This window comes from Budorcas taxicolor, chromosome 20 (assembly GCF_023091745.1).
Source record: "Budorcas taxicolor isolate Tak-1 chromosome 20, Takin1.1, whole genome shotgun sequence".
Taxonomy (NCBI): Eukaryota; Metazoa; Chordata; class Mammalia; order Artiodactyla; family Bovidae; genus Budorcas; species Budorcas taxicolor.
In genome coordinates this window covers 42722264-42737399 of record NC_068929.1, presented here as the reverse complement: position 1 = coordinate 42737399, position 15136 = coordinate 42722264, and the positions used below count along the sequence as shown (strand labels likewise).

Genomic DNA, 15136 nt, shown 5'->3' with positions numbered 1-15136 from the left:
GAACAATATGACAAATTATGTTTTTCAGAAATAGAGTGTAAAAAGACTTATTTCTTTAAAAAAATCACAGAAAGATGAAGAACGACACCATTTGTAATAGCTAAAATTTAAAAAGGTTAAAAAAATGCCAATGGGTGGTGATGATGTGGAAGAACTAGAACTCTCATACTCTTGTTTGTTGGATGTAAAATGATACAGCTACTGCAGCCCGCCAGGCTCCTCTGTCCATGGGGATGCTCCAGGCAAGAATACTGGAGTGGGTTGCCATGCCCTCCTCCAGGGGATCTTCCCAACCCACAGATTCAACCCAGGTCTCCCACACTGCAGGCGATTCTTTACCATTTGAGCCACCAGGAAAGCTCACAGCTACTTTGGAAAACCATTTGACAGTTTCTGTAAAAGTTCAATATACACCTAACATATCATCTAGCCATTCACTCATAGATGTTTACCCAAGAGAAATTAAAATATGTCTCAAAAAGTACACAAATGTTTATAGCATCTTTTTTCAAATATCCCTAAACTAGAAACAGCCCAAATGTCTTACAACAAGTGAATGGATAAAGATAATGAGATATATCCATATATAAAAGTATGACTCAGCCATAAAAAGAGAATGACGTGCTGGCCAAGCAGTATCATAGATGAATCTGGAAACCATCATGCTGAATGAAAGAAGCTAGGCTCAAAGAAGTTCATCCCTTGTAACATTCCATTTATAGGAATTCTAGAAAATGAAAAAAGGAGAGTAGTGTGATTGCCTGGGAATGGCAGGGATTGGCTAATGAGGCATGAGGAAACTTAAGAGGTAATGGGAATATTCTGAATCTTGATTATAGTGGTATCTTGGGTGTATATCTGTTAAAACTCCTCAAGTTAAAAGCTTTCAATGTATATACTTTATTGTACTGTAATAGAGTTGAAAAATACAAATAAGCACTTATTTTTTGAGTGAAAATAAAGCTTTTGTTATGATAAGCACTTGCCAAAAATGAGCCATCTATTTTTAGCATTTGAGCCTTTACAAAAGTTCCTTTGCTGAAAAATTATCTCTCTTATTATTATCTGTGGCTTATCTAGATAAAACTTAGTAATTTCTGGCAAGTAACCGTATTTTCTTTTGGAATGAGAGTTTGGCTTTGAAGTTACAAGAATTTTTCCAACATATTAAAAGGCAGATATTTGGGGATACAGGTTTAGAGGAAATCTTTAGGGGATTGTCAGTCCACAGCCATAAGAATTCTTATTCCCTTATAAAATTACCTTTATTTTCCCTGACAGGTCTCATTGATTACCATTTCTCATGAAAGCAATTCATATGTTAATGGTTTATCAATAAAGTGATAAAGCAAAAATACTTCTATTGTATTTTAGTATATTAGCCAGATAAGTAAAACTTCTGTTTGTCTCTATTATGAAAATAGTATTCACAGTCTCAAGTTTTAGCAAACAGCACACTAAATTAGCTATTTTGTAATTTTATTGTAATCTTCAAAGACTTTTATAATATTTGTGAGACGTTTCATTTTGTAATATTTTGAGAATATATCCTTAGGGACCTCTAAATCAAAATTTTACCTCAGGGGTTAATTGTTGCTTTTATGTACTTATATTTTAAAATATCTTCTTTCCTGGAGATAGTCTGTTTTCATAGTAGGATCACACCAACCTGTGTAAACTCAAGGAGGAAAAATTTGCTGGACTCTTTTGTAGAGTGTTACATTCAGGAATATATTTTAAGTCATCTTTGTGTTCCAGCAGGCTGAGATTAGTTCTATACGAGAGAACAGAGACAGACTAAGTGACAGTACTACAGGTAAGATGAAGGGGCATGTGTTTTTGCTCCCATGACTAGTCTCTATTTCATGTCCCTTTAAGAGAGCAAGGGCCAAGGAGAGGTATTGGGGAGGTATTGGGTAAGGGGCAGTCAGAGAACCTTGGGTACCACCCAAACACTGCCAGTATTTCACAGTCTGGTGCTGTCTACTTCAGCAGGCTTTCACCTAGATTTTAAGGAGTCCCTGAGCTTGGGTATGAACAAAGAAATCTCTGTTTTCATCTGGTCCTAATTTAGCATTGGCACTTCCTTCAGTGATGAATATAGACAGTAAGCCCCCGTAGTGTTAGCAGATCAGTGATTTTGACACCAAGAGAACTCACAGATGGTATCATATCCCCTTACTGTTATTACAGATATCTTAAAAGATCATTTATAGTATCTCTACTAGAAACTATGCAGTTATGAGACCTGCTTCTAGATCTTGTTATTTGGGGGGTTACAGAAGAAGCCTGCCAATTGCTGTAGCTTGTACATTCTATTTTATGCATTTTAAGACACTGTTTTGAGATGAGGTCCACGGGCTGTGAGCTGCCAGCTAGTGGCCCTCCTTGCGACGGAGCAGCAGGTTATTTCTTGAAGAGAGAGCCAACTGAGCACCCCCACGGCTGCCATAATTGAACTTTTCTACCTTGGATTTTAAACAGACCTGAAAGAGTGTCAATGAAATCACATACGATCATATTGTCTTCAAGGAGGTTTGATTCATTGTATTGAGTTCATCCTGTTGCTTTACCCTTTGAGAATGTAGTACAGTACCTTCAGAATTAATCTGAAATGTGGAGCAGATTATTTCAAAGGCCCCTTTTTCACTCCAGCATTCAGTTTCTCAATCTGTTACGCATATCATATGTGTTTGGAGCACTTAACTTAAGGAATTTAGACATATAAACACATTATTGATTGGGGAATTTTTGCAGAAATTAGTGCTTGAGATGTTAATACAGCTCCAGTTAATAATGTGTTAAGAAATATTCCTGGTAGAGAACAATGTTAATATAACTGCACAACTGTTACATTGGATATTTTAAAAGCCATCCATCCTATCTTAGAAGTACTTTTTGTTGCTTAGAATTACCCTCCTGCTTCCAAATCCCCTGATTCATTCCAAGCTGACCAGACTGTATGGCGAGAACACTCATAAAGCTGTGGTTTAGGCCCCAGATATCATTAGTAAGCATTTCTGTGAAGAGATGTCATTTTGCATCCTTCCAAATTAAGACTCAAGTTTTCATCCTTGCATTAGGTTGTGAGAAATTTTTAAAATAGTGGTGAAATTTGGATCAGTGCTGTTCAGATCACACTGTTCAGAGTGTGGTCTCTAAACTGTTGCCAGTCTAAAATTTTTTTTAAAAAAGGGATTACTGCAGAAAGTTATCCAGCCAAGCACACTTTTATCCACAGGAAGAGTTTCTGGGTGCAGGAAGCAGTACACTGAATGACATTCTGCAGCACATTTCTTGTCTTATCTCAGTGAGGACTTTGAGTAGCATAGCTTTACATGTTATTTCAGCATGATAATCAGTAGAATGTCAAACAGTTGTGGTTTACCAACAGTGTTTATTGTGGGATCCGGAGACTCCTGTTTCATGCAGGGGTGGTCAGCAAATCTCTTAAGGAAGAGGCAGGGTCTGATGTGGGTCTTGAAGGATCCATAAGAGTTATACAGCCAAAGAGTTGCTACAAGGGCAATCGTATGGATGAAGAATTAAAGAAGCAGTCTTGTGTTGAGTATAGAGAGGGTGTGAATCTGATGAAAATGGGATACTGGGGAAAGACATGATGAGTCATAATCCTGAAAAAAAGTAGATTGGCGCCAGATCTGAGAGGCCTTAATCCAGATAAAGGAAGTTGGAGATTATTTTTGGAGGGAGAGCAATTAAAGCACTTGAACCAAAGGCATGACCCCATCAAAGTATGTTTTAGGAAGATTAGTCTGACAGTGTTGTTGGTACAGGCTACATTTTCACTAGAGGAGAGAGAGGAAGATTTGTTAGGAAGCCATTTGTACAGTTACCAGGTATGGTGATGAAGTCTGAACTAGGGTTGTGGGCATGGGGATAAGAAGTGAACCAGATACCACAGATCTTTCTAAAAGGATTCATAGAGTAAGATGTATAGGGCATGGGAGGAATAAAAAACAACCGAGGTGTGGCACTTAATCAAGTGAACAGAAACTGAATGACCAAATCCATCAGTTTTTAGATGAGTTTATTTGTATCTAGGCATCTAGTATTGTGCTAGGGAGTGAGGAGACCCCAGTACTTGAGAATTTCTGTTCATCTATCTAGCTGTAGGGGGCTTTCATCCCTAGTCTGGATGAGAAAGAAGAACTGGATTGGATAGAAAGTGAGTTTGTTAGAGCTCAGAGATATAACAGTTAACTTTTTAAAAATATTATTTTAAATTGCCTTTCTCTTTCCTAAGGTGCTGATAGTTTATTGGACGTAAGTTCTGAAGCTGACCAGCAAGATCTTCTTGTCCTATTGCAAGCAAAAGTTGCTTCTCTTACCTTACACAATAAGGAATTACAAGATAAATTACAGGTAGGTAAATAGATCACTACCATAGTCTGTTCAGTCGGGTCAAGCTATTGGATTTCTCAGGGTTAGTTGGGTATTTTGTTTTAGACACCAACATTGGTTTCTTCTTTTTAAAATATAATTATCCTGTAGCATTTTATACCTTTAAATTTGTTTCTTGAGACTTACTCATTAATTTATTATTTTTATAAACTGGTAAATTATATAATTATATACTTAGGTAAAGGTAAAGTCGTTCAGTCGTGTCCGACTCTTTGCGACCCCATGGGCTGTAGCCTACCAGGCTCCTCTGTCCGTGGGATTTTCCAGGCAATAGTACTGGAGTGGATTGCCATTTCCTTCTCCAGGGGATCTTCCTGACCCAGGGATCGAACCCGGGTCTCCCACATTGTAGACAGACACTTAACCATCTGAGCCACCAGGGAAGTCTTTATGGTATATATGACAATAGATAGCTATATGCACACCATATATATGACTAGTCATTCATTTAGTAAAGTTGATCATTTCACAGATTTAAGAATGTGGTAAGAAGTAGGGCAACTACAATAATATGAGAAACAAAGAAAAATTTGAGTCAGAAGCTCTGCACCCAAAAGAGGTCTTGCGTTTTTAAAGTGCCAAATATAATCTGTCCTTCAAGAGCACAGAATAAGCTTAGTGTTGTTAAGTCTGACTCTTGTGTCCCAGACCATATTTTTTCATGGGGCAAGAGGACGCGTGCAGAATGATACTGCTGCTCCCCCATACTCAAGGTTTGGATTTGCTCCCCGATTGCAGCTGCTTGCTCATCTAACCACACCTTTGGTGTCATTTCATTCTTGCCTTCTTTCCAGGCCAAAACACCCAGGGAGGGGGAAGCAGACCTGAGCTTTGACTCTTACCATTCTACTCAAACTGACTTGGCCCCATCGCTGGGCAAACCTAGTGAAAACCCTCCTCTAGACTCCAAACCATCTCCATCTGTCATAACACATTCCTCCAGTAAATCCACTCTCGACAGTGATGTCAGAATCCAGCAACTCCAAGAGGTTTTACATGACTTGCAGAAGAGACTGGAGAGCTCTGAAGCGGAGAGGAAACAGCTGCAGGCCGAGCTCCAGACCAGGAGGACAGAATCAGTGTGCTTAAACAACACCGAGATCTCAGAGAACGGCTCCGACCTCAGTCAGAAACTTAAGGAAACTCAGAGCAAGTACGAGGAAGCTATGAAAGAAGTCCTGAGTGTGCAGAAGCAGATGAAGCTGGGCCTGGTCTCACCAGAAAGCGTGGACACTTACTCACACCTGCATGAGCTGAGGATCACCGAGGAAGAAATGGACGTGCTCAAGCGGGACCTCCAAGGTGCCCTGGAAGAAAGTGAACGAAATAAAGAGAAAGTGAGAGAGTTAGAGGAGAAGCTGGCAGAAAGGGAGAAAGAGGCAGTTATGCAGCCACCAAAGGAGGAGTATGAGGAAATGAAAAGTTCCTATTGCGCGGTGATTGAGAATATGAATAAGGAGAAAGCATTTTTGTTTGAGAAATACCAAGAGGCACAAGAAGAAATCACAAAACTGAAAGATACATTGAAAAATCAGATGACCCAGGAGGCGGGTGATGAAGCTGAGGACATGAAAGAGGCCATGAACAGGATGATCGATGAACTCAACAAGCAGGTGAGTGAGCTGTCCCAGCTGTACAAAGAGGCCCAGGCAGAGCTGGAGGATTACCGGAAGAGGAAGTCTCTAGAAGATGTCACAGCTGAATATATCCATAAAGCGGAGCATGAGAAGCTGATGCAAGTGACCAACGTATCCAGAGCCAAGGCCGAAGAGGCACTGTCCGAAATGAAGTCTCAGTATTCAAAAGTGCTAAATGAGCTGACCCAGCTCAAACAGTTGGTAGACGCACAGAAAGAGAACTCTGTCTCCATCACGGAGCATTTGCAAGTGATAACCACTCTGCGGACCACTGCCAAAGAGATGGAGGGAAAACTAAGCAGTCTGAAAGAGCACCTGGCGAGCAAGGAAGGGGAGGTGGTGAAGCTGGAGAAACAGCTCCTAGAGGAGAAGGCGGCTATGACAGACGCAATGGTGTCCCGGTCTGCCTACGAGAAGCTCCAGTCGTCTTTGGAAAGCGAAGTGAGTGTGTTGGCCTCAAAATTAAGGGATTCCGTGAAAGAGAAAGAGAAGGCCCATTCAGAGGTTGCCCAGATTAGAAGTGAGGTCTTGCAGATGAAAAGGGAAAAGGAAAACATTCAGACTCTCTTGAAATCCAAAGAGCAGGAAGTAAACGAACTTCTGCAAAAATGCCAGCATGCTCAGGAAGAACTTGCAGAAATGAAGAGACATTCCGAGAGCTCCTCCAAACTGGAAGAGGATAAAGACAAGAAGGTTGGTGAGACTGTTGCTATTGAATTTCTAGCTAGCAAACGCTAGCACTTTGAACCTTCATTTACTGAAGTTAGCATTTTTAGCATTTGTTAGCACTAAGCTATTGTGAAAGCACTAAAGCTCCACACAGGACTCCCATCTGTCCCCCGTGCCACATTAAAAATAGTAGGGTGGACATTTATTTAAAAAGAGAGAGTGAGAAAGCCCTCATCTACTACTTCCCTCACACCAGAGCATTTTCAAATGTGTGGTACGTATTTTCCCCTTAAAAATTATTTTACAGAAGCTCTGCCAAGTGTCAGGGACCAGAAGTGAACCCACCAGCTGAGAAGTATTTGTGATCCATCTTAAACTTCTGTTCTGTTGGAATCCAGACAGATTTCCTCTGTCATATGGAAAATCAATTACTGCCAGACTTGATACTACTTCCCTAAACCCAATGAGCTTTCCCTTGAGTCAGTGTAAAAGCCCTCCCTGGTCCTCATTTTCAAAGGTGTGCAACAGGAGAGAAAGGGAGGAATGTGGGGGGCCAGGCAACCCGAGATGGGCTGAGCATGGAGGAAGGCAGAGAGTAAGGGGAGAAGTGAAGCATGCTTCTGTGCTTGGATCTGCTCTGCATCCCCAGATGCCCAGTCTCCTGCGTTAGATGTTCTGAATGGCATTCACTAGAGAATTATTTATCTTTTATTCCTTTATTATAATGAATGTTTCCAAAAGAGCTTCCAAAGCCGTGGGGGTGGGGATTGTCTTCACTACAAGGTAGGATATCAGAGATACCCGGGTTCCCAGAACTTATTTCTGACTGCCTATGGCAGCAATAGGGAACAAAGCCTAGCTGGCTCCAAATATAGAATACCTGAAATTCTGTTTTTATTTTATTTTTTAACAGTCCCCCATCTTAAGGGTGAAAGAAGGGAATCCACATAACAGCTGTTGTTATCTTCATGGCCCCAAGCACAGTCTCATTCCGGAGCTCTTGTCTGCAGAGGCATGTTGGTTTCCCTGACTCTTACCTGGTTTTGTTTCATTGTATGGCTTTTCGTTGAAAAATTAAGAAAAGGGATTGCTCCAGGCCCAGAGGCCAGCCAAGGCTGTGTTCCCAGTGGAGAAACAGCTGGTGTTTTGCCTCTGCGGGTGCCTTCTCTCCTGATAAGAGCTTTCCTTTCTCGCTAGATAAATGAGATGTCCAAGGAAGTCACCAAGTTGAAGGAGGCCCTGAACAGCCTCTCACAGCTCTCCTACTCTGCCAGCTCCTCCAAGAGGCAGAGCCAGCAGCTGGAGGCGCTGCAGCAGCAAGTCAAACAGCTGCAGAACCAGCTGGCGGTGAGTGGGCCAGTTTCCACTGCTGGCTGGGGGTTGGGGGTGGGGGACAGGTAGGAACAAGCAGAAAGCTGCCCAGCCTAAAGAGTGTCGTGCTTCAGTGAGCAATTGACTAAAGACCTTTAGGTGAGGGCCAGAGAGGGAGCTGGTGGGTTTCCCAGTCATTACCTGCAATGAGAATGGGTTCCATGTGTCACTGGTAAGGGAGGAAGGAGTCTGCGGGATAGTGGCAGGAGCCTTTTTGTCTTGTTCCCTCTTCCACTCACTTGCTCCCCTTTCTCCATTTTTCTGCTTCAGTAGTTACCGTCTCTGGCAGCGCTCGAGATGTTTCTTATTAGGCAGCCAGGATGTCTGGTGGTTGTATATCCACATGTCTGAAGCTGCTTCTTGGCCCCTCTTCTGATTTTACCCAGTAAAGCTCTTTCATGTCTGTACTCGTTTCTGGTGGCTGTTGTAATAGAGCAACAGAAACTTGGTTTAAAACAACACAGATTTATTACTGACAGTCCTGGAGATCATAAGTTCAAAGAAATCCGTTTCACAACAATAAAGTCAAGGTCTCAGCAGGCTGCTTCCTTCTCAAGGCTCTAGGGGAGAATCTGGTTGTCTTTTCTAACTTCTGGAGGCTGCCTACTTTCCTTGGCTCATGGCCCCTCTCTCATCCCCAGAGCACATCACTCCAGCCTCTGGTTCTGTCCTTCCGTCTCCTCCTTCCACCTTTGACCTTTTTGCCTCCTCTTATAGGACCCTAGTAATCACATTTAAGGTCCACCCAGATAATCAGTATAATCTTTCTTTCCATCTCAGGATCCTTAATCTAAAAGATCCCTTTTGACTGATAGTTAACATTTATAGATTCTAGGGATTAGGACATGGGCATCTTTGGAGGGCCTCTCAGGTTGAGAGACTGAGAGGCCAGGGTGGTGGGTGGTTCCTCCACATGGATACTGAAGTCAACCAAGCGATGACAGAAGCAGGACCAGAAAGGAAGACAGTGATCAGACGACAAAGCTACAGAATGTGTAAAGTTTCAATTGTTGCGTGCTCGCTCAGTTGTATTCGACTTTGTGACCCTGTGGACTGTAGCCCACCAGGCTCCTCTGTCCATGGGATTTTCCAGGCAAGAGTACTGGAGTGGGATCCATTTCCTCCTCCATCTCCCCCACCAAGGGATTGAACCCAAGTCTCCAGCATCTTCTGCATTGGCAGGCGCATTCTTTACCACTGAGCCATCTGGGAAGCCCTTTAGTTGATGAGGGTATGTGATGTTTTCTACATGAAGATTAGGTTACCCTGGACTGTTGCTGGCTTCCATTTCCATGAACTTGGATTTTGTGATTTCTTCAGTACAGGTCGATGCTTAGTGAATTCAGGTTTCTACAGTCCTTACTCCATCTGGCCACAAAGTTCAAAACCAGCTTTTTTATGTTACCAGCTCTAGCAGTGGAGTCGTAGTCTGGGAAGGAGAAGATGCTCTTGACTGTTTTGCAGGTCAATTTTCTGACCAAGTGGTTATCACAGACTCATAGATAAAGTACTAATGGTTTATATAGTCATTCTTACAATTATCCAACATGCATTTAATGAGCTTCTATGTATCAGTAATGTACCAGGTGTCCATGATAAAAAATGAATAAGACACAGTCCCTGCTTTCATGGAATATAATGGCTTACTGTGTACTCAGTGTGGTAAGCATTTGTTTAGAGATGACCAACATGCTGTGGGTGTAGAAAGGCAATGTGCAGAGCCAATCTGGGTAAGTCTTGGAAGGCTTCCTGCAAGAAGTGATGCTTGTACCGAATCTTAGATGAGTAGGAGGCAGCAAGAATGTGGCATTTAGGGGGCCCATGGTTGCTGTAGCAAGCACAGTTCCAGTGGAGTGCAGGAGTGGAGGTGTGGAGTGTGGACGGCTGGAGGCTGACTGGTGGAGAAGTGACTAAGGAGCTAGGTGTCTGCAGGAGCTGAAGAGGAACAGTGGGAGGCAGGGGAAGCCTAATGCAGATTTGCTAGAAAGACAGGAGATGGAGGTGGAGGAGTGGGATGCTTTCAACTGAGATCTTGGAGTAATGACTGAGGCAGGGAGGTAAGAGTGAGTGGCTGGAAGGAAGAGAGACAGGTCATGAAGGTGAGGTTGAGGGACTGAGAGGCCAGGATGGTGGGTGGTTCATCCATGTCGATACTGTAGTCAGCCAAGCAATGACAGAAGCAGGACCAGAAAGAAAGACAGTGATCAGAAGACAAAGCTATAAATGATGGAGTGGAGGGAACCGAGAGGTGGGAGGAATCAGCACAGAGAGAGCTACCAAGTACACTTCCTAGTGGCATGAACTTCAAAGATCGAGGTTTCCAAGGTTGACCTTGAATGGGAAGGATACCTCATATCTGACATTGATGGGAAGGTGGTAAGAATAGATACTGATGGACTTCAGTTGATTTTTTAAGTGATCCATATGTGATAGTTTCAATTTCTATCAAGAAATAGGAAGAAAGGCCTCTTAGAAGAGTTAAGAGCCGAGTTGAGATCCTTGAAATAGTCACTGAGAGGAACTGGAATAATATCTCAGCGAGAAGAAATAAAAGCATTAACAGCTGTGCTGTGAGGGGCCATTTGAGACTGGGGTCATCCCAGTCTCACCTGTTCACCTCCTCAGTACACTGATAACTAAATCACTGAATTCCCCGGGGATTACATACCACTGGCCACACAGTAGGTGATCAACAACTCTTTTTATAAGATTACATTTTAAAAATTAAATTAATAAATATTTGGTCATTGTAGAAAAGTTGAAAGATAAAAAAAAAACCAGCTCTGAAGAAGCTACTCTAGATACACCTTGTCTATAATTTAACCACTCAGAGACAGTAACTGCATTTGATGTAGTCCTTGGCCTGTTGTTTACTTTGTGTGAATACATTTGCCTAAGTATGTGTACATATATTTGTTTAAACAAACATGGGCATTATCAACTACTTTTTACAGGAATTTTCTTCTGGAGTTGACATATGCCAAGATATGAAAGATTTTTTTTTCCCCTAAGAATATTGACAAGTGTTCCAAACCACACACCCTATCAAGTCCACAGCAATTTCAGAAACTTCCTGTGCTAGTTGCTGGAAGGAATCACTAGGGTAGCATTTGGCCACAGCCTTCTCCTAGGATTTTTTTGAAGGTCTCCTAAGCCCCTGATGGTGGTTCAGATGGTAAAGAATCTGCCTGCAATGCTGGAGACCTGGGTTCAATCCCTGGGTCAGAAAGATCCCCTGGGGAAGGGAACCTGGAGTAGGGAGTACCTACTCCAGTATTCTTGCCTGGAGAATTTCATGAATAAAGGAGTCTGGCAGGCTCCAGTCCATGGGATCTCAAGAGTCAGACATGACTGAGTGACTCACACACTACAAGCTCTTGAACAGTGCCAAATTGTCTCTTTCTAGGAATGCAAGAAACAACACCAGGAAGTGATATCTGTTTACAGGATGCATCTTCTGTACGCCGTGCAGGTATGATATCTGGGGATCCTAAAGAGACACTGCAGCAGGGCTTGTCCAGATCCCCATCCTGAAACTAACAGAATGGATGAGAATTTGAGGAGATGGATTTTCAATGGAATGCTTTTTCAAATACCTTCTGCTTTGCTTTGCATTTTGTGTTGGGAGCCCCTTCCCCTGTTAATGGGGAGCTGCCTCCTTTGGTGACTGCTGAATGAGGAGGTTGCCATTGCACACCCCACCCCACCCCCCACCCAATCAGGAGAAGGAGTCTGGGGGTTACTTTCTGGGCCTGAGGATATTCGCTGAGCCATTGGTGCCGTCGCACTCCTGGGACAGTCAGTGTTCTGAGACTGGCCGGGCTCTCATTTTCTGTTAAGGCTCTAGAAACCCTTTGTTGAGGGCTCTGCTGGGAGACCCAGCCTCCTTGTCCTCTGGAGCGAAAAGATCAGGGCCCTCACTTTGCCCCAGTTACTCCTGGAAATGTGGGAATGGGTAGAGCTCACATTTCCTGGGAAGATCAAGGGGGACAAATAAGGGCTTCTGCCTGCCAGTCACCAGACTCCCTAGGTGAGGCAGTGCCAGGATTTAGGTTCTAGTGAGTGTTATTTTGTTTTATTTTAAACCTTTTTGACATTCACTTTTCTAACAAGCATTCAGCCTCCCCTCTGCCCCTATTGTTTTCTGCATTTTGACGTTCCTATGGGACAGCAGCCTCTGTCTTTTATTCATCTCCTTCCTCGCCACCCCCTCAACGTCCCACGTGAGTTGTGTCCAAGGCATGATATCATAGGTTACTCTAATGAGTGTCTTGTGTTGGAATTTTCTAGGGCCAGATGGATGAAGATGTCCAAAAAGTACTGAAGCAAATCCTTACCATGTGTAAGAACCAGTCCCAGAAGAAGTAAAGTGGATTCCTTGGCAGGACACTGGCCCCTTGTTGTCCACCCTTGTGTTATATCCGGAGTTGTCGGCAGCCACTGCCATTGTTCTCATTCGTGGTATCACTGTGACCCTTATCATAGAACTTCTTCCCTTTCCAGAGACTTCTGAGGACAGGTCCCTGGAGAAGACTGTCCTCCTTAGAACCGCTGAGAGACTTCAGAGCAGCAGAGGGGAAAGATGCTGTCACCCCCCGCTTCTGACCAGAGCTGGGATCAGTCACGCTCAGGAGTCTGGTCCCTGCGCTGGTAGCGGGGTATCTTTCCCGATACCTGCGTAGCTAAGGGGCTCCATGGCTGCATGACATGACGCCCCACGCAGCCGTGCTTCTGTTCCTACACTTGGGCCATGCCATTCAGCACAGCAGGGTTCTCTTTACCTTTGGTTTCCTACCCCCCACAACACGATTCAATTTCTAACCAAATTAGTATGACACTAGTTATGCGCTATGTGCTTAAGATCCTTCATCGTGATATCCTGTGGATTTAAAAACTTTAATTCCATCTTTTTTCCCATCTGCCTTATATTTCTCAACACCCTGCTTGTCAATCTTACAATCAGATGAGCACTATTAACTTAAATATGAAGTTAAAAAACAAAAGCAAATTGTCCTTAAAAGTTCTTTCTTAAGTGCATAGCTGACATGTTGCAAATTTTCTATGCAAACTTGCCTCCTGCTGTTTGTTATCCATGAAGCTCAGGAAATCCAAACATTTGTGTTTCAACAAGGGACAGTAAACTGTGTGTTTACAGCCAAAAGAAATGCCTCATAGTTTTTAACCTCAATTTTTTAAAAGTGTTTTTTTTTTCTGTACAATATTTTTATTGGCTCTTAAAGATGTTTTCATATCTAAATCCCTAAGTAAGTGAAATTTACATTAGACTATATTAACAAAGTATTTTTTAGGTAATCATGCTTAAGACTTTATATACATAACTTTTTTCTCCACGTTTTCAGCTATAGCAGAAGGTAGTTATATATTCCACTCAAAATGAGCTGCCACCAACACCCCTAGACTTTCTGCCATTTGTTCTTAGGACTGTAGCACGTCTTTAAATATAGTAAATCCTCTTTAGCCCATTGAATATTTCTGAGTGCCCCAACTCTACCAGCACCTGTAAATTACCTCGAGAAGGACTGTGAGTACCAGTGGGTTTTTCTACTTTGAAACAAAAAATCCTGGTATACGTTACAGTGCCTAGCCGAGGTCTTGGGGGAAAACATCTCTGTTCCCTTTACTTTCAGGTTAAAAATGTTTCTGACTTGCTTGCAGCTTCCTTTATGGCCTTGATCTTATTGAGGGATATAAGCTGAAGACAGAAGTCTCTAACGTATAGAACTGTTAAGTGTAGGCCGGCTCTGACGGGGCTGCCTGTGCTCAGAGGCCACTTGGCAGCCCTGTGCTGAATGAGGGCCAACGACAGCGAAGCAGAAATGGCTTTCGAACTTGGTGTTACTTTTCTTAAGTTGTTTATAGTTCAGCAATTTCGAACATGCTCCAAAGAAAAATGTGAAAGGACTTTCTGTCACAGCACTTAAGAAAACACAAAACCACCCCCCCCCCCCCCCCCACACACAGAAATGCTGCAGAGTGTAAAACTTGAGACATTTTGTAGGACGCCTGACAAAGTGTAGCCTTTTATCTTGTTTCAGGATGCATATTTATTTCAAGTACTCTGGTTAAATACTGAAGTTACATGCTGTAGTTTAGCATTTTGCCTTTGTAATTTACAGAAAAGTATTGCAGAAAATAAACTTTTGTTTCCTTTTGCATTTCTCTTGTTGATTTTGGGCGCCTTTGTTAGCATGCCCTGTAAGGCTTCTGAAGATCAGCTCAGTAGCACTTCAGGGTGACGGTTTTTATACCCTGTGTCATGTTCAGCAGGTGGCCATTGTCTGCGATCTCTCACGCAACATGTCATACCATTCCCGTCTTCTAGCTCCTGGGACCACCTTGAACTCTGCCCCCATCATCAGCCACTTTTGGACACTTGCATCACAGTTATTTCATTGAAAATTGCCTCTCAGTTGATCTGCAGTCTTTTTTTTTTAACTATTTAAAAGCCTCCATTAGATTTTTTTTTTCCTCTTCTATTTTGAAAAAGTAGAAAATGTATGCTAAGTCACTTCAGCCCTGTCTGACTCTTGTGACCCTATGGACTGTAGCCTTCCAGGCTCCTCTGCCCATGGGATTCTCCAGGCAAGAATACTGAAGTGGGTTGCCACACCCTCCTCCAGGGGATCTTCCTGACCCAGGGATTGAACTTGTGTCTCTCATGTCTCCTGCACTGGCAGGTGGGTTCTTTACCACTAGTACCACCTAGGAAGCCTGAAAACATACACATGGTTTATTTTTAAAAAGTCAGATACATTATCCTGTCACATTACAAAGTTAATTCATTCCTGAAAAAAAAAAAAAACCCTGTAGGGTGAATTCTTCGGAGAAGGCAATGGCAACCCACTCCAGTACTCTTGCCTGGAAAATCCCATGGACGGAGGAGCCTGGTAGGCTGCAGTCCACGGGGTTGCTAAAAGTCGGACACGACTGCGTGACTTCACTTTCACTTTTCACTTTCATGCATTGGAGAAGGAAATGGCAACCCACTCCAGTGTTCTTGCCTGGAGAATCCCAGG

General features: G+C 42.9%; 1 protein-coding gene across 1 annotated transcript in view; it reads left to right on the top strand.

Annotated features, from left to right (window-relative positions):
• The window catches only part of RAI14 (retinoic acid induced 14), a 131524-nt gene extending 119057 nt beyond the window's left edge, over positions 1 to 12467 (top strand). The window contains exons 11-16 of the mRNA XM_052659144.1: positions 1762 to 1816; positions 4265 to 4383; positions 5217 to 6752; positions 7926 to 8075; positions 11506 to 11571; positions 12390 to 12467. Of these exons, the coding sequence (XP_052515104.1) occupies positions 1762 to 1816; positions 4265 to 4383; positions 5217 to 6752; positions 7926 to 8075; positions 11506 to 11571; positions 12390 to 12467 (2004 nt within the window). The remainder of the gene's footprint in view (positions 1 to 1761; positions 1817 to 4264; positions 4384 to 5216; positions 6753 to 7925; positions 8076 to 11505; positions 11572 to 12389) is intronic.
• Positions 12468 to 15136: the final 2669 nt, after the last annotated feature.